We start from the raw sequence: 24,330 nt of genomic DNA on the forward strand, positions 1-24,330 counted from the left end.
GTGTGCTGCCAAAAAGATTGTTGAAGCGTTAAACCCCTTGAATATGATTTCAAGTGAACATCATGCATTTTAGTCTGTGTGCACGACTTCATGTGTGTGGTCACACTTACCCCCCCAAAAACCCTTCACAGCATCTATTTTATTTGCGTCTGGCTGAAGGATCAAAAAAAAGAAATGACACAATGAATAAGTTATTTATTTAATTAAATATAACATAAAACAATATTATAATCTGCAGCCTTTCTAGGGCCCAGATCCATGTCGAACCTTCATAAGAACTTCCATGAAGTCGGTGTAACAAAGGTTGTAAACATGAGTGAACTTCAGCAGTGTAAACGTAACGTGATTTCATCTCCATCCACAGATCTTTACAAAATAAATCCAACATGGACCGTTAACTTTTCAACTAAACAGATGTTAACATTAATTTACAAATGTGAATAAATGATTATCCTAAATGTGACAGCTGATTAGAGCTAAACATACCTCGTTTGTCAGAACAATAAACCTGGAGAACTAGGAAATATGTAGAAAGAAGTATATTGTAAAATAAAATTAAATGCAGTGATTCCTCATTTTAACTTCGTTTAAACTTTAGGTGAAGATTTTTCTCTTCAGATGTCTGAACCTTTCAGTAGAATATGCGCTAGTTGGAAGCTAATGCAGCAAAATACAACAAGTTAGATTGTTACATGTTAAAATCTGTTAAAGATTAGAAATAAGAAACCCCGTTTCCAAAATCCAAATCTGAAAATATGACAGCTAATATTTCTGTAGCTCCACAGGTAATGTTTACTAAACGTACCCTTAATTGTCACATTTACCATAACTCCAAATGTGTGAAATGATTTGGCAAAATATTACTTATAAATACAAATCATAAAAAACAACTTGTACAATCAGCATACAGGCACAAGCCCAGCTTGTTCCTTTTAATTATTTGCTCTCTTAAGAAAAACAGTATTATTTCAGGTTGATTTTAGTGGCATTAAAACAGGATAAAACAATACTCAGTGATCACACATAAACAACTACAGGAAAAGTACATCTTAACATTATAGAATATCCTTAAATAGCTCATTTATTTCAGTTATTTGGTTCAAAAGGTAATTAACAGATTCATCACATAGTGATATATTTTAAATGTTTATTTAACCCCTTTTTTATTTTGATAATTATAGCTTACAGTTAATTAAAACCACTAATAGATTTGTCAGATAAGAATATTACATAAAACTATATAAAAATGCTTTAATTTATAAATATCTTGTTATGACCTTCACAATCACAAGGAAGAATGCCTACTTCCACAAGGAGAGTAAGCCACAAACGGTCATCACTAAAGAAGCTGGCTTTTCCCAGAGTGCTTTATGCAAGTATACTAGCAGAAAGTTGAGTGGATGGAAAAAGTACGTTAGCAAAAGGTCCACATGTAGCAAGGAAACCCACAGCCTTGAGAGGAAGTCCCATTTATGGATTTTAGGGAGATTAATAAAGTGTGGACTGTAGCTAAAGTCACTGCAAAAAGAGTCACACCAATGGAAAGTATTAAAAATCTTTTACCTATTGGTCTGATGTAAAATCCTGAGAAACTGAATACTGAGTGTTCATTAACCGTAAGCCAGGATCATCTCAATGAACAGAAACAAACACCTGAAATATATCACTCTGTGCCAAGTGATGGATATGGTTTTATTTTTTAAAACTAAGTTTCTGAAATAACTGATATTGCAATTTATTGAGAAATACTTATTAGTGAAAACTGTTCCATGAGGTAAGTATTTTTCCTGCACTACTAGGGAAATACTCTAATACTGAGTGCTGTACTTTAATTGTCATAGGGTGAACAGTAAAAAAAATGCCTCTAAAAATACTGACCGGTAAGATATTCAGTCAAAAACATCACAGTGAAACAAAATAAAATAAATGAGTAACAGAAATGAACATAAGTACAGCAGTGTATTGTGTGGACATTAAAGATGTCAGGCAGGCATGGGCCAGCGCTGGTACCAAGGTTTACCTCGGTTTTAAAAAGTTACGGCTTCCAAACCGGTCATAACGTTCTTGCGGTTTAAAGTCCTTTTAATGAGATTCCAGAGAAAGTGCTGGAGTGACCAGAATTTATTCTATCTGGAGTATTAAATAATGCAGCACTCCCCCCTCTCCTAGCTGTTGCTTTGCACTGCCAGTTAGCTGGCTGAAAAGAGGCTACTAAACATTTGCCTTGCAAATGAACTAGTAGCAAAAATTACGTCAGTTATGATGTGCATCTTACCCCTTTTAAGGAAATTTCTGAAATGTTATCTGAAAATTTGTCTTATCTAATGACAAAAAAAAAAAAAATGTGAGTTTGGAAAAAGTTTGATTTTCCAAACTATTCTCTCGTCTTCAAACTTGTAAAAGATGAAAATCCTATAAGTTTACAAATTGTGCTTTGAAGATCTTCCTTGTATTTTAGGATGCTTCCAATTTTTTCATAGTCCAGATTCCTCAAAAGCAGTGAAATGATGCTAAACCACACTTAAAAATTGGACGTTGGTTTCAGCATTTGTAGAACCTACATATAGGACTACTATTTTAGCAGTTAAAAGCTAATACTTGAAAAATGTATTAGAAACCATGGTACACTGCCCGGCTAAATAAACAGCTGATGTCAGCTTTGTAGTCTCCCAGTGTTACTCTATGAAGGGCAGAATGGCAAAAATGGATATTATTTCTGCACAAGAAGTTTATAAAACTAAATTGTACAGAAACTAAATTTATGATATTTTGTTATCAATACCACAAAACTGTGTTTTTAAAAAAAAAATGATACCATGAGAATCTCCTACCGGCCCATGCCTAATGTCAGTCACTGTTTTGTGTCCATTGGAAGGTTTCTATCTTTTCTGCCAGACACATCCTGGCCTGTTGGGCTCACTCAGGAGCCTCCCCCGTCTCTCGGTGTGAGCGGGCCGCTCCGGCGGCATCAGAATGTAATGTGTGGCGCTGGCCTGTTTGCCATCCTTCAAAATGGGAACGATACAGGGAGAAAACTGTGCAGCTGGCGGTGCCCTTTCACTCTGCTGTCTCTGTAAAGTCTTACTCACATAATTTGGATTAGCAGCAAAACTCTGTGTGACAGGCATCACTCCGTTGATATAAATTGGGAGGCTTTTGGGGCTCGGAGTGCGTGGTGGGCAGGGTGGGACCAAAGGGACCCTTGGAGGGATTTTGGGGGGCTTTTCGTCCTCGTTGTTGCTTACTGGCTTTGTGAGAGCAGAGGATTTAGGCGGGATGGGGATACGAGGTGGGATTTGAGGTTTTTCCGGGGATGTAGGCTGGTAGTTCATATGGGCTTGAGGAGGACAGGAAAGTCGGTTTCTGAATGATGATTGAGGTTGTTCTGACTGTTTGTCTCCAAAAGGGAACACTTCATCCTGGTTGTCTCTTTTTGCATGAGAAAAGTACCCAAAGTTAAAGTTGTTTGCTGCAATTCTGCTTCCTCTACCCAGTGGTCTGTCCTCTCTGCTTGGCCAAGAGAAAGCGATGGAGTCATTTCCAGCAACCCTGATCCCCAGTAAGCTCCCCTGGTAGGCGTGATTTACCTGACCACAGTCTTTGTAGCTCCCTCCAGTTATTGCCTTTGGGCAGCTTTTGGGCAGGAGAGGCTGGCGGTCGCTGGTAAAGAATTCAACCTCACTGTCTGCAGCTTCATCCGACAGAAGGTCTTCAGGGTCAGGCAGCGGCGGGAGGGGCTTGGCCTCTTTCTGACGGTCTCTTCTCTGGGAGGAAGGGACCACCTGGTCTCCCTCGCAGCTCTGCAGAACGTTACCCGATGTTAGGTGGTAATTATCTAAGTAGAAAGCAGGAAAGCGGACGGAGATGCTGGCTGTGGAAGGAAAGAATGAAGCATTAAACCATATCAAAACCAAAAACTACCCTTTAACTAAGAACTCGTTTAGTTGATGCAAAGCATCTGCTATCACTGTTTCTTCCTGAAGAGAAGAAAAAACACTCTCAGAGGAAGAAACATGGAAAAACATCTTGCAGTAAAAACAGATACAGGACAGGAAACAAGTGTGAAAACAAGTGTGAAAACACTCGGCTAACCTATCACCTTATTCGTCAAACATCAGTCACAACACCCTGATTAACACAGGAACTGTCATTATCTGCAGAACGGGCCATAATCTTAACGGAGCTTCCCATAACCTTCTCTGTGGAAACATCCGACATGCCCCAGACTGCCAGGACAGCTGGTGACCAACCAGCGATAGCTTCAACTCCTCCTCCTCCTGTCCCTCTGATACCCAACTCAGCTCTGTGATGCCAAACTCATCCGCTCCTTCTGAGGCTTTTTATCAGACACATTAACCAAGAAAATGACTCAGATGAAAGGAAAAAATGTTTTCCATATCTGACATTAAGTTGATCATTCTCTATTTCAGCTGCTCACATTTTAGATGTAGTAACAATTACAGTGAATCTATTGTTAATTTACAATAATTTATGCAAACAAAATGAACACAGATATGGATAGACACCACTCTTCTCACTTGTTGACTCATGTGGTTAAAGGTGTGTGAAAACCCTTAAAATAAATACAACACATTAATGTTAAAACATTTAGAGCAACTGAACCTTTGATTATAATTAATTAGTATAGAAAACAAAATCCAATTTTAAATAAGATTATTTTGAACAAAAATCACCTGTGCCACAATTTTTGGTACCCCTAACAAAACATGTAAATATATGTAACAGAGCCATTTTTTTCACACAAGTAAAGAATATTTAAAAAGCATAGTTTACTTATATTTTTTTATTTGTTCAGAGAATCTAGGAACTTCTAATGATTAGTCCATGATTTCCTGATTCCTGTGGTATAAATATGACCTCACACAGAGGCCCATTTATGTAAAATGGGAAAAACATAGATTCTATGCTGGATTTCCTTCTCTTCCACTTAAAACAATATTACTCAAATTAAAGGTTGTATATTCCCTGAAATGTTCCATGTGAGGTGATGCTGCTGCAGGAAAATATTAGCTTTTGTTAAGTCTTTTTACACCAGGTGATCCAGTGAAAGTGGAGGGCGCTATAACCTGTTTTATCCTCCTTAGTTACTGTACAGCAAGTTAAAGGAAACAGTAATATCTGACTCACAGTTAACCTCCTTGGCCATTTGTTGTTGTTGAAGCTCCCTCAGGCTGGGCTCCATGTCAGCACTCAGGCCGAAGCACACTCTGCAAAGCAAAACAGGCTGAGAAATCCACGCAGAGATGTGGAAGCTTGTCAATGATTCCTGCATGTAACCTTCTGTCAGTTATTGTGTTGAACAACAACATCAATGCATTGTTTAACAGAAAATATGTTCCACTCTCCGTATTAGAGGTTAAAAGAAATCTTTAAACACTTTTACCCTGATTTACCAGACATGTTACATCGCTTTCACTCATACTGTTTATTTTCTTTGTACCGCATGTTGTATTTATCTGTGTAAGGGAGCTTTCATCTGATGCTTTTATTAAGATTTTTTCTTGGCTTTTTCCAAATAAAACACATTGTGCTATTTGCCGTAAATATACCAGTTTTTTTTTTTTTTTTTTTTATATATTTAAGAAGCATTTGTTTACCTGTGCAGTTCTTGGTGCCCCCAGTAGTTATTTTGATTTCCGTCCATGTTGTTGCAGAAAAGATGCTTTTACTATTCAAGTTGTGATTGGTTTTGATGCACCAGTCAGCTCCATTAAACACATCACAGGATCATTTTAGGAAGCAGCTGCAGCAACAAGCTGTTGGGGACACACAGAAAAACTTGTTAGAACTGCTGAGGTACTGCAGAAATAAAATTTACTTTAATTAACGTTTGGCTTTCAGGCATCGTCTCCGCTTTTGTTTAAAGAGGATTTAGTGGTATTAAAAAAGCTCTTAATAAAGATACATGAACAACATGTAACTTGATTAAATACTTTAGGAGAAGTAGGAATAGGAACATATATAAGAACATATAACAGTAAATATAAAATGATTTTATTTATTGACAACTGTGCAGAAAGGTTAGTGTTTTGAATGAGGTAGGGTACAGGGCTGTGAAAACGTTCTAAAATCACATTTTCTTCAAAGTTAAGGTCTTGATCGATATACTTTATTTTTTGCTGCCATTTCATTCACTTTGTTATTTTTCATGGATATTTATTTTTTTTTTTTTGGTTTGATTCAACTCAACAACTATTAGGTTAATATTTTAGGTGTTTTACAGTTTATCTAAACCAGCCTGTTTAATTAAAGCCAAGACAATATGTCTAGAAACTTGATGCAACAATGCAATGTTATTTTTATTTTATCTGATAGACCGACACAAAATAGTGAATAACTGAAGTAAAAGGAAGACAAGATAAAGTTTTTTTTTCCTAAACAAATATCTAAAAACTATGCATTTGCATTTAGTCCCACTGACTCTGATACGCCTACAAAAATTCCAGTGCAACCAATTGTCTGTAGAAGTTACATAATTAGAACCTCTGTGTGATGTAATCTCAGCATAAATCCTACTGTTCTGTGAAGGCCTCACAGGTTTCATGAACACCAAGAGAACACACCAGACAAATCAAAGATAAAGTTTCTCTGGAGGAGCTGCAGAGATCCACCACTCAGTTGGGATAATCTGTAGACAAATATTCATTTTGACTGCCACAAATCAGGTAAGTGGTAGGAAGAAAGTCATTGGTGAAAGAAAGCAAAGAAAAAGAAGTCCTATTTGCCACGGCTGATGTAGGAGCCACAGCAACCACATGGAAGACGGTGCTCTGGTCAGATTAAACCAAAATTGAACTTTTTGACCTACATGCAAAGCCCTGTGTGTGGAACAAGACACACACTCTGCATCACTCTGACTACAATATCCACACCTGGAAACATGGTAGAGGCAGCATCAGGCTGTGGGGATGCTTTTCTTCATCAGGGACAGGGAAGCTGGTCAGTTAATGGGAAGATGAAATACAGGCCAATCCCGGTAGAAAACATGTTTACATACATACATTTAGCCAGGGCAACAATGAAATTGTTTAGATTGAAGCATATTTATGTATTAAAATGGCCCAGTCAAAATACAGATCTCAATCTAATGGAGAATCTGTTGACTTGAAAATTGATGCTCACGAACACTTTCCATTCAGTATGATTGAGCTTGAGGTAGTTTGCAAAGAAGAATAACCAACATTTTCAGTCTTTAGATATAGGGGGTTTGGCTTTTATTTCCCTTTCGCTTCATAATAATGGTTTTCTTTATACTGGTCTACCACATAAAACCCCAAAAGATGCCTCATTCAGTGAGTTTAGGAGGCTTTTTATGCCTGAATATATCATACACCACAGACATGTGGCTTAATACACACAAAAGACTCTGAAAATGGTCAGTTTTTGGACTGGAAAAAAGCTTTGAAAGAGTTTCGGAGATCATAATGAACTGTCAATCAGATCATCTTTAAAAAGTAACAGGAATGTCAGGCCCTGTGCAGTACTATAAAGACCTGTACACACAAATACAGGATTGCTCTTAAAGAGAAGACACAAAAACTTTGAGCTTTGGAACCAATCCCCCTTTCCTGGCACAAAACACATTAAAACATGTTGTACTTCTGCACAATTTTATGGAAGCATATAAAAAAAACTTGTCAACAGCCGACCAAATGACTTCAGTCTGCCCTAACAGCTGCTGAACAGTATGTTTTGCTTTGTACTCCCAGGCTGTTGCGCAACCTCTGGGTCAGATGTGGGAGGGAGACAGCTCTACTCACTCCTCTTCCTCTCCTTTCTCTCTCTCTCTTTGACCATGAAACACGGCAGTATCCGCCCGCTCAACAGGGGCTAATTGTACAGCATTCCTCTGATGCAGAATCTCAAACACAACCAAAATACAGCGATTAAACACACAAAGTTCAGTGTGATCTAATGCATCTCATCTGGTTGCTTATTAATCAGTTGAGGAAAAAGCATCCAGGAACTCTTAAAATCGTTTCATATCGCCTTGACTGGAAAAGCGAATTCCACTTCAAGTTAAAACATTACGAATTGACACTTCTCGAACAATCAGATGCAGAAGGAGAATTTCACACTAAAATGTGGACCATAAATTAATCTCACCCCTGACTGAAGGCCAACACATCACCTTGACTAATGGATCGTCTCCTAAATCTTACAGTCCTGCTTTTTTTCATGTCCAACAACAGATGTCTGAAAATTGAAGTGGGAAGCAAACCATTCAAAGCATGCAAAGATAACCCCACACACAACCAAACAAAACATTGGCTCATATGTGTGTTTGAATATTAATATCATCTCTAAACTAACCCATCTGTGGCGTCATTTCCACCCGAGAGCCTTGGACATAGAAGATGCTGAACAATTAGGAATTCTGTGGGCAATTACTCAGCATCCATGAATGGAAGCACTCTCAGCCATGAATGGGCCTTTGTGCAACCCCGTTGCGGAGTCGGCCAAGCCTGAAAATACAAGTGAACTCTCCCATGAGGTTAGGACGAGAGATACGCCATGGAGACGGGCCGGCACAGCTGAAGCATGAGCCCGTGCCGTACGGCCCTTGCAGGGTGAATGTGTGTGTTGGCGCACTGGGAAGGACGAGACCCAGGTTGAAGGAAACAGTTTGTTTCAGGTCAGAGTTTGATGTGCTGTTCTTGGCAGCACCAACCTCACATTTGTCAGGCTATTCGCTGGTCAGATGGGCATGGATGAGGTTATTGTTCTAATGTGTTGCCACGAATGATGTGCTTTAAATTCACAATAGTTATGTTCATCAGTATGTAGTGAGATGTTACCAACCAGCATGAAGTTTTTTCAGCCTTACCCCACAGAGCACTTTCATTCAAGTTTGCCAAAGTTTTAAGCCATAAGAAAGAAACAAATCAAGTGTTTTATGAATTTTACTAAAGAAAACTTTAAATCCCTGATCTAAGTTCTTAAAAAAAACCAATCCAAATTTAAAACTACCATAGGTTTTAATAAAGGTAAAAAAATTTGATTTTTTCCATAAACAAACCAGATCTGCAGCAGACTGCCAGCAGTAAACTCAATATAAGTGGTTTTTAATAACCCAGATGCGCAAGCCCTATGCTGTAAAGTTTACATGACCAAAGCAATCGTTAAATTGCACATTTCAAAATGGAAACAGGTCTGTACTGCATGCAGCAGAGGAATAAAAATTACACTGACCTTACACAGAAGCATGTGAAAAAACACAACCCCCTAAATAAAAGTAATATTCTGATCCAGCCATTGTCATCTGCTACAAATGACACATTACTTAAAATAATTCAGAAACCTATCGACAACTACGTTCAAAAGTTCCAAAGCAAATTAATGAAATCTAGAACCTGATTACACATTGTAAACCATAAAAAACTCTTGGCACGCCTATGATGTATCTCATAAAGTCAAGTAGGACGCAGAAAACAGGCCATAAAATGAGTACACCTTTTTCTTTTTAAAAAGACATTTCATTCCAATTAAACCATTCCAATGAATATTACAAAAGAAATGAATTTAATTTGCAGGAACCACCTTTATGAAAAAATATAACATAATTCTATGGCTTTGGTTCTCACACTGTGGTACAAGTACCAGTGGGTACAGGAATTTGATGCAGTGGACAACAGTAAACCAGGAACAGTGCCAGTGGGTACTTGTACTCTGTTTTGTACAACAATAGCTTACTTTACACACCTTCTTTTCTTGATATACAGATATTTTATTGGAATTTTGTGTGATTTACAACAGTGTTGTAAAAATGACGCATGGTTATCAATATATTCTGCAATATTTTCTGCAAATAAAAAAAAAAATTGTGGTTCACATATTTATTCATTCGCTCTGAGTCATAACCACCTTTTGCTGCAATTACAGCTGCTGAAAGATGTACCTCTGTCCCAGTCTCAAGTCTTATGCAAGATCATTAAGGTTTTCTTTCCAGGATTTTTTTTTTGTGTTTAGCTCCATACATCTTCCTATCAACTCTAACCAGTTTCCTATTTCGGCTTAAATAATGTATCCCCACAGCATGATGCTGCCATCACCATTTTCACCGCGGGGGTGGGGATTGGGGTCTTCAGGGCGATGTGTAGAGCTGGTTTTTCACCACACAGATTACTGGATGTTGGCCATAAAGTAAACTTTTTATCAAAGTGGGATTTTTTATAGTCACCTTTCGAGAAAAGGCAGATTTGTGAATTAATTTTAGTTGTCCTGCTGACAGATTCTCCTAACTGAGCTGTGAATCTCAGCAGCTCCTCCAGAGTTAACATTTGCCTCACTTCTCTGATTAAGGCTGTCCTTAACCAGCCTGTCAGTTCAGGAAGACAGCCATATCTTAGTATAACCCTAACACTGCCATTCTATTTCCATTTTCAGATAATTGATTTAAAAGCTTTATATGAGACATCCAAAGCTTGGAATATTGCTTTATAAACTAACACTATTTTAAACTTTTCCACAACTTCAACCCTGACCTTTCTGTTGTGTTCCTTGGTCTTCATGATGTTGTTTGTTCACTAACGTTTTCTAACACACATCTGAGGCCTTCGCAGAGCAGTGGTATTGGCACTGTGATTAAAATACACAGTGACTGACTTTTTATGCCAAATGATTACAATTGATTTTATTTAGTCATATCACATCAAAGAGGCTGAATACATGCACTTTTTTAAAAATGAATAAGTAAAGTTTAAAAAACACGTATCCTTTCACTTCTACCTTAAAATTATGTTATTTTGTGTTGGTCTATCAATAAGACATAGTTTGGTGACGAAATGTAAAACAGTTTATCTGAATACTTTAGCAAGGCACTTTAGACCTCTTCAACGCCCTCTGGCGGGTGCGAGGGGAATTATTTGTATTTCACTGCTGTCAGTAATCCAGTAGCAGGACAGTAGGACAGCTTAGAGTCCCACTGGACAAATAACCTCGTCTGTGTGGGTTATTAGCCTTTTCGACCCAGTTACACGAGCAGAATTTGAACAAGGGTTTTAAATAAAGGGTCTAAAGTTATCAAAAACTATTTTTGACAATTTTTAAATTAAATTCCTGTGAGGAAAATAACCAACTCTCACAGCTTAGACTAGTTTAAGAAGACAACGCGTTATTTTGAAAAAGGTCTATACAGATTTCTGGTCAGCCTTTTATCGGTCATTTTAAAACCCAGTTCATCAGAAGAAACACAGTCGGTAAAAGCTGAAAACTCTTACCAAAAATAAATCCCAACTACGTCTCCATCACGTAAACGCGTCTTAGTCGATCTCTGCTTCTCCAGAGTGTCAAAATCAAAGTACAGTTATTTTGACCCGGAGTCCCAACAGATCCGAACCATGTGCAACATCCTTCCTCTGTCAACAACGTTGGGAGGTGAAACTGATTTGGTCAGAGTGACGCAGTTTTCCATAACGCCTTATAAATGGATCCAACACCCTGTGGGCTGTACTGTAACTCCACCCATAGCTGCCTTAAAGGGGAAAAATCTCCCTGAACAATGAACCATCCCACCATTCATAAAAACACATTAAAAAAAAAAGCTCAAAAATCACACATGAAAACATTTGCTCAGTGGTTCTTCTTAATATCTTCTTAATATTATTAATATATATTCACATTTAAAGAAGCACATTGCTTAAAACCTAAAACTTTTATGTTTAAAACATGAAACACTAATAAAATAAGACACATTTTTATTCAAGTGAGACAAGTTTAACTGATGTATTCATGAGCTCATAAAATCTGCCTCTTTTCACCAGAACCATCTTTAAAACGGCAGTTAATACTATATAGCTATTTTTCCTTATGTCCAGGAATTAAATGGTGACAGTATAGGCCTGTGTGAATGTGATCATGATATGTCTGAAATATACTTAAAGCCATGCAAAACCTGCTGCATTTCCATGTTATGACATAAAACGTGTGCATCGTCCCTGTAAGTGAAAAGCACAATTTATCAACACTCAAAAATCCACTAATATTAAATCAGGCTGAAAACATGCAGAAAATCCTTAGATGTCAATTGTGTTGCGTAATGAGAGTCTAGTTGAGGCATTTCATAAATCAGTAAACAGTTTTGATGTGACCTGTGTGGGAGTCAGAGAGCGTGTGGGTGGACTCGGTGCAGCACAGTGTTTACACAGGAGAAAAAGTCAATTGGTAGCTCGCTCGTTGCAGATGATGGCTTGTTTTTGAAGCCATTATGTCGTACTTGACTGTCTGTGTTTGTCTTTCCCCATGCTGAGAGAAGCTAAAGGATGAAGGATAATACAAAGAGCCATTTTGCAGAGAGCAACAGCCCATTTCTGTTTCCTGTAACCAGTAGACTTCAAATCATCAGCACATATAAATCCTCAGGGCAATAGACACTTTAAATATAGAGCTGAGTCAAACCTATAAAAGTGTTGCAGAAACAGCACATTAACCCCTACAATCATCACTGTTCCACAGCAGTACCACACGATACATCCATTTAAGGTCGCATAAGGATTAGGACCCCAATCCTTATGCATTGTGTGCAATGTAAATCATAAACCTACACAATGAATACACCACATGCTGTGTGAAAATCTGGGTCTGCAATCACCCACTGTCCCCTATAACATTTGTTTACTCAAAGGGAGACTCATTCTTTTTCAGCAAGTACGCTGTCTGATCGACTCTATGTTGAGCAATGAAGTGCATGGTTGTACCTGTGACCTCAGTGGGACATAGTGGTGAAACTTCTGTCCGTTTTCATCGGCGCCCCGAAGCTTACAGTGCCATGCAAAAGTATTGATACCCCTTGAACTTTTATACATTTTGTCACATTAGAAATACAAACTTTAGTTTATTTTATTTGTATTTTGGGGGATTTACCAACACAAAGGAGAGCATAACTATGAAGTGTAAATTATTGTAAAGAGTCTTTTTTATGCACAAATATGCATGAACATTTTGCACATTTCTTTTAATCTGAGTACATTATTTTTAATACCTGCACTGGATGTTTTATTATGCTGTAAATTTTACCTTACTGTTTTCTTATTTTTTAGTTTTTATATTCTTCATAGTTTAGTTTATATATTTTTTAACCTTTGTGTGTATCTGCATACTTGCGCTTGCCTTTTATTTTGCTGCTGGTACACCTGAAGTTCATCACTGTGTAAATGGATATTTCTATTTTATTCTCCTATTCTAAAGGATACATGGTTTTCAACAAATAAAACTCTGAAAAGTGTGTCAAGGACCACATTTTACTGTAATTGCGGCTGCAAGGCTTTTGAGGTATGTCTGTACTGGCTCCTCTTTGCAAAATAGTTCAAACTCAGGCTGGTTGGAGAATATCTGTCCATATTAATTTTCAAGTCCTAGATTTAGGTGTGACTGGGCCAGAATATGTTTTGATCTAAACCCTCCCATTCTAGTTCTGGATGTATGTTTAGGGTGGTTGTCCTCCTGGAAGGAGAACCACTGCCCCACTTTCAAATATCTTGGAGCCTCTAGCTGGTTTTCTTCTTGGATTAGCTCCATACATTTTCCTATCAACTGTGACCAGCTTCCTTGGGAAGGTGTGCTCAGGATGATGTGAGTGTTAGCCTTACTCCGCACATATTTTTCATTTAGAGCAAACAGTTTAGGCTGGTTACCACTGACGAGAGCGCTTTCTTATCCCTGCATGACTTGATGCAAACTGCAAAGGGGACTTTTCATAGTGTTTGTTCAACAATGGTTGTCTGGCTGCCACATACATCTTATCTTACATACAGGTCACAGTTAATAGATGTCCTGTTCATACACCTGAGCTACAGATATCGGCTGTTCCTCCAGAGTTACCCAGGGCCTCTTGGCTGCTTCTTTGATTAATGCTTTCTTGGTCTTGCCAGTCAGTTTAAGTGGACAGCCATGTCGTGGTGGGTTTGCAGTTGTACAATTCTCTTTTTATTTTTAAAAGATTGAACAGTCCTCTGTAAATTTTGCTAAGCCTTGGATATTATTTTCTAACCCAACTCTGCTTTAGACTCCACCACAACTTTCTCCCTGACCTGCTTGCTGTTCCTTTGGTCTTTGTGTTGCTGCTTCTTCACTGGTGTTCTCTAACAAACCTCTGAGGCCACATTAAATCCCAATAAATTACATTGAGTTTTGTGGTTTTAATGTGACAAATACGTCAAAGGATATGAATACCTATGCAAGGCGCTGCAGGTGTTTATCTTCTTAGATTTAGAACATTATTTTTTGAAAGATGTTATTTCCTAAATTTGTAGAGATGATTTAAAATGTTTTCCCCTTTGATCAGCAGCTCTGAGCCTCCTCCATGTACGGATGTAGTGACTCTGGATTCTCAAAGCTGTGGGAGTTGTTGTCGGGGTGGGCCAGTCTCTCAGAGCAGAGGTCAAATCATTTCCTGCTCTCAGAGATCTCTGTCTCTCACAGCTGTCAGTGCAGTAACAAGCCCACCTTCCACATCTGCAGCAACTCCCAGTTGGACCAAACATGATGAACATTTTCAAAGGTGACATTAATCATAAATTAGGATTCCCCAGCAAGAAAGAGGCTTCCAATCTTGCAGAAAATAAATGTCTATCCAACTCTTATTGTATAGCGTCTCAGGCTACAACAGGAGATGAGGGAGGAAGGTGTTAACATGTGTTTTCTATGGTAAATATGACTGTGTGGGTGGATGTGCTGACATGGTGACACAGGGAATTCTCTTATGGAGGAACCAGCTGTGCACAAACATGTAATAGTAATTAGTAACAGCACCACAGACTGCAGGCAGACATGCCTGCTGCTGCTTTCAAAGTTACGGTCAACCTGTCCTCTGTTTGAGCTTCACATTCCTTTGAATCTTAACGCTCTTAGCCCAGGAAATCTGGAAGTAGTTGTTGCAACTAAAGCGTGATACAGGACAGCTTTGTTTATGAGACACATACATTTGTAAAACATGTGAAAACAGCTGCAGATTCAATAAGTTAAAATTCCTATCCATTGAATAGACATATCAACACTTACACACATAGTCATTCTGCGCTGATGCAACAACAACAAGGAGAAATTCGAAACTATTGAATCTAATTAGCTGCAGTTCTTTGTTACCACCCACCTCTTCCTCCAGCATGACACGCTCTATTCCCATTTCTTTTTTCTAGAGAAACGCCTAGGATTATGTGTTCTGAATTATTAAGGGTGATTTGAAACACACTCCCTCCCTTTGCCTGTTCTCTTTAGTCTAAATGTTATACGGTTGGGGTTTGACAAGCTGGAGGAGGCAGGAAGAAAATCAGGCTCCTCAGATGTCCGAGTGGGTTTCAACCCACAGCCTTTGACCTCTTTCTGTGAGCCGACAGCTCAGTTGTTGAAGAACTGCCAGCTGTCAGGAGGAAGAGTGGGGAATAAGCTGACAAATGATGCTGGGGTCCAGTTTGATTGCTGGGCTGTTGGACAAAGTTGACAACCAAGAAAGAAATCAAACTGCATTAAAAAGAGGTGAAATTACAATTTTGAAGTGGAACACACAGACAGACACGCATTTATAAACGTAGGATTTATGAAAAAAATTCCTTTGAATCTTAACGCTTGCCAGCAGAGGCAAACTGATGTCAGAAGTGGCAACCGTAAATGCAATAACAACAAAACAATACATAAAAAATAATATTAAAATGTTTATTCTAAGAGCCATTTTTTCCCATTTTGTTTTATTACCAGCAAACATGTGGAAGGATGTGCTCTGGTCAGATGAGACCAGCATTAAACTCTGTGCATGTGTGGTGGAAAACTAATGCTGCATATCACCTTGAAAACCCTATGCCTGATGTGAAAACGGTGGTGGCGGCACCATGCTGTGGGGACGCTTTTCTTTAGCAAGAACAAGAGTCAGAGTGTATGGGGAGATGGATGGAGGTACAAAAAAAACAATCCTAGAAGAAGCCTGACTTGAGACTGGGGCCGCGGTTCACCTTCCACTACCTCAATAACCTCAAACGGCCAGAGTTACAATGTAAGAGTATAGATCAAACCACTGACTAGCACATTCTTGTGTTAGAATGGCGTAGTCAAAGTCTACACCTAAATTCAGTTGACAATCTGTGGCAAGTCTTGAAAATTGATGTTCACAGACACTCTCCAACCAATCTGACTCCAATTGGGCTATTTTACAAATTAGATATCCCTCTCTAGATGTGCAAAGCTGGTAGAGGCGTACCCCAAAAGACTTGCAGCTGTAATTGTAGGTAAGGATGGTTCTACATAACAGTCTATTATGTTCTTAAAGTTATAAAATTGTATCTGTAAACAGTTTTGAAAACCATAAAAGCTTTCTGTCTGCTTTACAGTCAAATTCAGTCCTTTAAAATACATTGAAGTTTGAGGCTGTAATGTTCAAAATGTTTTATTATTGTCAGAGAACTGCATAAAAAGAACACCTCTTGGCCGAGATTTAAAAATGAAGGCTAGAGTCCCACGGGCATCTAAAGTCTCATTCCAATACATTAAATGTATCAATTTATTGGAAAAAATCCCTTTCCCAGCCCATTGTAAAAAAATAAAATGAATCTAGATTATAATTTGGACATCATGTACCAGTCACCACATTCTCTAAGTAAAACGTTGTTTTTTTGGCCTTGAAAAAGCTCTTCAGGTAGTGTTTTTAACTTGTTTCTGTCAGAGTACATGGAATGAGATAAATGTCAATATTTGAAAAATCTACAGCTTTGACATCATGTCCTGAGAGCAAAGTCTGTTTGAATCAGACCAAGATACACAAAGTCTAGCAGAAACGAGTCACGACTGGTGAAGACTTTGTTTGATGTTTATCCACAGTGTGTCCATCTCACTATTTCATTACGTTTGGCACATGATCAGGTCAAGGTCCATTGATTTCTTCAGAGAAGATTGGTCAGTCTCCCCACTCAATTGTTTGAAGTCTTGAAGCATGACACAGCCAATCTTCTCCCACTCCAACCCTCCTCCCTTTCCGTCTCTCACCTCACTTACTCCAGCTCCATCGTTTCCTGTTGAGTCACAGATGGAGCCAGACTGTTCCATGTTTTACAGTTTACTGATCCCCTCTATGCTTTCCTTCTCCATTTCCTTGTTCACGGGTGCCTCTCTCGTACAGAGGAACTGTGACGTTATGAAAGCACTGGAGTGGAAATTATTGTCTGGAAGCAGCCAGGAAAAAAGAAAAATCAGGGCAATGCAGGGAGAGAAGTCTCTTCTTGGCAACAGGCATGTTTCATTAAGCAAACTGCTTAGAAGATTATAGGATAAGCAGCTTGGCAGATAAATCACCACCTCATTCGTAACAACATGCCATTAGTCTTTTTCATCAATGGGGAAAAAATGTTACTTTAGGCAAAAAAAAGAATAGTAAAAGGCAATAATTGAAATTCCTACTTGGAAAACCGTCACTTTCTGCTTTTATCTAAAGACATTTCAAAGTAGGAGTAAGTGATGATGTAGTGAGGTTAGAGCTTGTGTTAAACATATTAATGGCATGCCTGTGTGAGAAGGAGGGTTGAGGGCAGGGTGCAGGGAAAGGAAAGGTCTCAGCGGTGAATGGGTTGAGTCACTGAAAATGCAGCTGCTGACTCAGTTGGCAAACTTGTCTCCTGGACTATGTCTTTAGCCTATGAGTGTATAACCTGTTAAAAATGGAATGGAAGTCTTTCAAAAGGTCAGTAATAAGCTAGGTTTAGAGAAAATCTCAAATATGAGTCACAAATGTGGCCTTTTGGTTTACTCTGAGATTTCTAAAAATTTCCAGCAAATCACATTAAATAGAAAATAATGCACTGCTTGAAGGTGTGCCAGTTTACATCACTCTCTTAATCCCATTCTGGCAACAGGTCAAAGTTTTTTCTGATTCAACCATTTCGTCATAATTCTCTACACACCCTTCTTCCAAAAGCAATCCTATAACTTCAACAATACTATCTTCAACACATAAGCCTCCATGAGTACGGACTGTGGAATACACTATGGAGTTAGTTATCCTGTATGTGTTGCAAAAGGTTAGGAATGGTACGCTGCTGTTGACATTATGATGTAAACAGGGTAATTAAGGACATCTCCCTCCATAATGCAATGTGACGTCCTGATAACAATCTGGGAAGCTATTCAAATGGATCGTGAAGATTATGAGAATCACATATCATTAGTATGAATCACTCTAGGATGTTAAAGTGCATATTTGCTTAGTAGATTGCACTGTATTAAATTAGTAAGATTGACAAAGTCTTGCACAAACTAACTGACTGGGCAACTGTGGCTCAGTGGGAGCAGTAGTTGTCTTGCAATCCAAATGTTGTGGGTTTGATTCCAGCTTCCTTCTGCCACATGTCAGTGTGCCCCTGGGCAAGGCACTTATTCCCAAATTGCCAATCTGTGTATTGTTGTACAATTGGGTGAATGTGGCTCTAGTATAAAGTGCTTTGAGTGGTGGGTATGACTGGGAAAGCACTCTGTAAGTTCAAACCATTTACCTAACAAACTTATGCTCACCTAAGCACACTGCAGTACATAGAGTTCCCCATTTTACAAAGCTAAAATGAGGGATTAGGCAGGGATATCTTGGTTTAACCTACAGTATCTTTCAATCGATATCACTGAAGCAATCACAGATAAGTTACCATGGTAACTTATTCTGGGATGTTAGCCTGGTCAGGATGAGGCTAACAGCTATGCTTAGTTAATGCTAGTGGGTATTTGCCTTCTCAGTCAGGATTAAAATTGACTATTTACAGGTATTCATATGTTTTACACATTGTACATATTTCCATACGAGAGTGGATTGTAATCTTCACAATGACTTTTGATCCATTGGTGTTAAATGCCCGTCCAGATTCAAGCTGTATTTATGCAGTTGTTAGGATGGGATAAAATCAATACATGTGTATATATTTATAAATGGCAACTTGAGTGAATAATCTGCTCAGAAGTGTTTTTGACTTGAAAGAACATAGGGTTTAACACTGCATTATCATAAATGTTTTCACAACTAAAATGACTGGGTAACAACACAAAAATCTTACATTTGGGAGAATAAGGGAAACTAGTTATGTTAGAGCAAGCAGTACTGGGAAAAAAAATAATATATCTAGTAAAATCCATATAAGATTTTTAAATAAAACATGTTTTTTAGGTTTTTAAATTTTGTCTGAACTTAATGCAATGAGTTGATGAAGCTGGTTAAATTGTAACCAAATGTGATGCGGGTCTTTGTGTTATTTTTGGCCAGCAGTTGTTTTTACCTTGGAAATCTCCCATGGAGGCAATTTTTGCTCAGTATCTGTTTTGTTGATTAAACATAAACACTGACCTTCATTGACACAAGTGAGGCCTGCAGAGCTTCGGATGTCGCTCAGGGTTATTCTACCTCCTGGATGATTCATTGATGCTCTCTTAGTTTCTCTTAGTCTCTTAATTTCTGTTTGCTGCTTCCGGGAAGGTTCAATGGTGTTTGCCTACTTCATGTTCTCAGACAGGTTCCATTTAAGTGATTTCTTGATTCTGTATGTCTGGCAGTAAACAGGCCTGGGTGTGGTAAGTTAAATTAAAAAGGAATTGCTCACATGGGATCAGGTTGGATAGCTTTTCTCCTTATATAAGTAAAATCATTGTTAGTGAACCTTATTTTTTTCTACTGAGATGATCTTTGTTAAATATTAAAATTAGCTTGATCTGAAAAATTCAAGTTTGATAAAAAAAAAAAGAAAAAACTGAAAGTCAGATGCAGATTCCTTTGAAATGCAACTGAAATAGGTCCTCCTGATTTCCTTATTGCAGTTGCAGACTGTGCTTTTTTCAGATTGGGGAATGGAAAGGGAAAACAACCGGGAAGGAGTGGTGCAGAGACCATGAAGCACAGTTGGAAATCTGCTGGAAACAAGAAATTACTTAATCCCACACGTCATATAGAAAACAAACCACACAGGGTTACTGCATATTAAAAGATTCACCTTAAAATCAGCTTTTTATGTTTTCTCTACCCTCAGAAACTGCCAGCTATGTACTTCTACTTCTACTTGTACTTCAAGTTCTATGTATTTGTATTTTCTGTACTGATACATGCAACTGTCAGACAAGGTATGATTTAAGACTAGGAACAAAAATCCTTAAGTAAGGTGTTGGTCAGGAGTAAGGGAGGAGGTGAGGGCACCACATTTTCTATATGTAAAATCTTTGCTGGAAAAGATAATGCTATTTAAATCAGCGTAGCTCTGAAATTACGTTTTGTTGTAGAAAGAAAACGTTGGGTAGAGCGAGACGAAAGTAGAGCCAGACATTAGGTTGAACTTAATCACCACCCAGAGGTAGATTAAACGCAATCCAAAAAGCTCAAGGCTTTAGAAAATGTGACAAATTTCTGAGCTGGATGTTGATAGGGAGTATATTATGATTCAGACAGGACATTAAAGTCAAAATTCACTAAGATATCAGTGACATGACTACTAAAGGCACAGCTATCTTTTTGCCAGATAAAATCATGCTGCATAAGTCCATACATTGGATATCTATGTGTCTAATTGAGTGCCTTGCAGAACTACTCATGTATCTTAAACATTTTCATCTTTTATAGTTTACAAAACATAATTGTAAAGTGAAATTAAAAGGATACACGGCTGCATGATTTTTAACAAATCCAAATCTGAAATGTTTACATTTGTATTCAGCCCCCCTCAGTCAATCTTTAAAGAACAATTTTTACTGCACGTACAGCTGCAAGTCTTTTGGAGCATGTCTCTACCAGCTTTGCAAATCTAGAAATTTCTGCCCCTTCTTCTTTACTGAATAACTCAAGATTGAACTCAGAGCATTTCTGCAAAGTTCCTTTCAGTTTATCACAAATTCCTGATTGAATTTAGATCTGGACTTTGACTGGGTGACTGAAACACATACATTTTCTTTCACCTTAACCACACTATTGTTTCCCTGGCTGTATGATTAGGGTCATTGTTCTGCTGGGAGTTGAACCAAGGGTTTGCAGCCTATGAAAGGTTTTGATGCCAGGTTTGAATTTAGTTTCATCATCTTCCTCCTCGTTAGTTTAATGGGACACTCGCTTGATTGTTGGTTTGCATGTGTCCCATGTTCCATTCAATTTTGGATGATTTGAATGACCAACTGAACCATGATTAGTCAGATATTAAAAATTGGGTATATTGTTTTTATAGCCTTACCCTGCTGTTAACGTGTCCACAGCTTTATCCCTGAATGCAATACATTGCACTGGATTTTATTTAGTATCATCTTAAAAGGGACTGAAAACATTTCCATGCCACAGTTTTCAGAGTTTTAAAAGAATATTCCTGCATGGCAATTATATGCAACTGTCACATAAATCTGCAGTTTGTGATAGGAACATGACAAAAAGTTCAAAACATATGAAAACTTTAGCAGCCAAGGTACCTTAAAGATTCTGAATATATCAGCTTGAACATTGGGCAAAAAAAAAAGTACACTCTTTTGATTTACTCATAAAGTGCTTGATTAGTGCCTTAATGCTGCGAATCAGAAACTCATTTACTTGTGACTTATGTACGGATCCGTTAGCCTTCTGTTAGTGAGCAGTTAGGTGTGTATTTGAATATTTGTTGCAACAAAACTGCTTGACTGCATTTCTGTCTCTTTGCTGTTTTATATGCACTGTAACTGTGCTTGTCAGTAATGTTCATGTGATTAATATGATATTTCACATAATATTGAGAGGTTCCAGTAAAAAATAACATTATGATCAAACCACTGCCAATCCATTAATTTCAATTTGTTGACTTCACTCATGTAAAGCACAACACTGACACCTAGTGGTTACAGTGTAACACCAATAGATAATTCTGCAAACATTGATTAGAACAGTACAAGTTTTTGTTACTTTTACTAATTCTAATTATAGGATTTCTATAACGTGTCTCGAATATCTTCCTTGTCTCTGAAAATGAAATTAATGCAAATACCGAGTGGGATTGGATACAAAACAAGTGCAGATGAGCTTTTTCTGTTGCTGGAAATTATAGCATAATAAAGGGTTCCTCAGTTATGATTTTGATCCTTTAGCTAGTTTTATAACCCCTTGTGGCATCATTAGCCACTGGGACTGACAGTCCCAATGTGCAGTCCACCTGACTATTGTATATAGTGGTGGGATTATTGTGGTCACAACTGTGTCTCAACTGAGATTAAAATTAATTTATGCAGTACGATTTTGATGACTCCAGCTGTTACATTTACATGAGGAATATGGTAGAAAAAGCTGGTACTTTTGAGATTTTGCTGTTCTTTGTGTGTGTCAATGAGAAAGCCATAAAACAGCTTCTTAAGATAATTGGCATGTAAACTTAAGACCTGCATGAATCATAAGAAATAAAAAAGAAAATTTAGACAAATTAAATGTAACGTTATCTTGAGTTGTTGTTTGTTGACAATGGCACGAGAGTCCAGCACTTTTACAACTATGGTCATGTGAAGAAATTAGAAGACCCTCTGAAAGTCTGTGTATTTTTCTGCCACATTTGGACAAATGGATGTTTAATATCAATTTTAACAACACTGAAAAGTTTAGGCAACTTACATTATAAATAAAAACTGAAGACAGTACCTTTTAAAATATTCTGTAATGTCCCAGACATTTTGTTTGATGTGATCCTGACTGTTAAAGTGAGAGTGAACACTATGGTAAGATCAAAAGAGCTCTCTGAGGCCTTCAGAAAGAATATTGCAGGAGTGTCAGATTATAATGGATTTAAAATGGCCTCAAAAGAAATTTAATTTAGCATTTCTATCATATGGAAAACAGACTACAAGTGAAGGAGAGCTGGGCCAATAAAGTTTAACCCGAAAGCAGAAGACACGATGCTAAAATAAGTCTGCAAAAAAAAAACCTAGTCATTAGTAAACCTACAGTGGATATTTCGCTCCTGTTGTTATGAAAGTGGGTGTCTGTACAATTAGAAAAAGACTGCACAACCTTAATTTCTTTGGAGGTGTTCAGAACAATGACCCTAATCATACAGCCAGGGAAACAATAGCATGGTTTAGATGAAAGAATATTGAGGTGTTCCAATGACCTAGATCTAATTTCAATCAGGAATTTTTGACAAACTGGAAGAGCGTTGCACAAATGCTCTGAGTTCAATCTTGAGCTATTCAGTAAAGAGAAGGGCTCGGAAATGTCCATCTTTAGATGTGAAAAGCTGGTAGAGACGTCCCCTAAAAGATTTGCAGCTGTAATTGCAGCAAAGGATGCTTCTGCAAAGATTGACTGAGGTGGGCTGAATACAAATGTATACATTTGACTTTTGGATTTGTTAAAAACCATGCAGCCACCTTTTTATTCCACTTGACAAGTATGTGTTACAAACTATAAAAGATGAAAATGTTTAAGATGTATGAATACTATTGCAAGCCACTCCATGAAACGTAGAGATATACAATGTATAGATTATGGAGCATAAACATGCTACATAATCCATCACTGGGAATAAAGGTCAGACTGAGGTTGGCCACGGAAAACATAGACAACCACCAGAACTTCTGGAATAGTATATTTTGAACAGATGAGTCTATAACTGAATATTCTGAACACCAGAACAGGGGACATGTTTGCCATAAAACAAAAACGATGAAGCACAGAGGATGAAGTGTCATGTTTAGGTATGCTTTGCTGCAGTAGGACCTGACTAGATCAGAGAGTGCTTAAGAAATGTTTGAGACCATCTATTAAAAAAATGTAAGCTGAAGCCAAACTGGACCCTGCAACTTGACAATGGCCCAAAACATACCAGTGTATCGACCAAGGACTGGCTTAGAAATAGGAAATGCAAAGTTCAGGGCTTAGTCAAAGCCCAGATGTTGATCTGCCTGAGATGCTGTAAGGTGTGGGGCTGTGGCTGTTCCCTCAATCATTTCTCAGCTGAAAGGGAGAAGTGGGACAAACTTTCCTCATATCATCAGAGACTGGTACCAGAAGTGTCTCACTGAAGTTGTTTCTGCGTATAAGACTAGATATTAGAGAATGGGGTGTCCTAACTTTCTCCTCAGTTAGAATAAACATTTTATTGAAACCTTTTGTTTAAGGAAACAGTTGTGTTTTGGTCACTTGCCTGTGACGAAATCATTTTCTTTCCAGAGATAAAACAGGACTGTACATTATCCAGCTTTAAGCTTCTTAGTGATTGGTTAAGACAGGTTTTAGTTAACTGCTAGAGCTCCTGTTTTCTACCATTATTAAATATAACTTTTTTATAATGCATTAAGAACCTTTTCATTCTATTTGGCAAAACATAAAAATGAAAGTGATTTATTGAAATAAAAAAAAGTTGAAGGAGA

General features: G+C 37.9%; 1 protein-coding gene across 3 annotated transcripts; it reads right to left on the minus strand.

Moving 5' to 3' along the window:
- Positions 1 to 180: 180 nt before the first annotated feature.
- LOC124871292 (ERBB receptor feedback inhibitor 1) lies at positions 181 to 11,420 on the minus strand. 3 transcript variants are annotated; one of them, XM_047370507.1, is made up of 4 exons: positions 11,241 to 11,420; positions 5,619 to 5,777; positions 5,149 to 5,228; positions 181 to 3,871 (listed from the first exon to the last, which is right to left on the minus strand). In XM_047370507.1, the coding sequence occupies exons 2-4, from the start codon at positions 5,663 to 5,665 to the stop codon at positions 2,880 to 2,882; spliced, it is 1,119 nt and encodes a 372-aa protein (XP_047226463.1). In that variant the 5' UTR covers positions 5,666 to 5,777; positions 11,241 to 11,420; the 3' UTR covers positions 181 to 2,879. The 3 variants fall into 3 exon arrangements, with proteins under 3 accessions (XP_047226463.1, XP_047226470.1, XP_047226455.1); XM_047370514.1 differs by lacking the exon at positions 11,241 to 11,420 and having other exon boundaries at positions 5,149 to 5,245; positions 5,619 to 5,737; XM_047370499.1 differs by lacking the exon at positions 11,241 to 11,420 and having other exon boundaries at positions 5,149 to 5,749.
- Between the last annotated feature and the right edge of the window lie 12,910 nt (positions 11,421 to 24,330).

The sequence above is a fragment of the Girardinichthys multiradiatus genome, chromosome 1 (genome assembly GCF_021462225.1).
Source record: "Girardinichthys multiradiatus isolate DD_20200921_A chromosome 1, DD_fGirMul_XY1, whole genome shotgun sequence".
NCBI classification, from domain to species: Eukaryota; Metazoa; Chordata; class Actinopteri; order Cyprinodontiformes; family Goodeidae; genus Girardinichthys; species Girardinichthys multiradiatus.

Coding starts and splice junctions, on each gene's coding strand:
- LOC124871292 (XM_047370499.1), bottom strand. CDS start 5,293: ATGCAGGAATCATTGACAAGCTTCCACATCTCTGCGTGGATTTCTCAG. Junction 3,872..5,148: donor AATGGCCAAGGAGGTTAACT/GTGAGTCAGATA, acceptor TTCCTTCCACAG/CCAGCATCTCCGTCCGCTTT.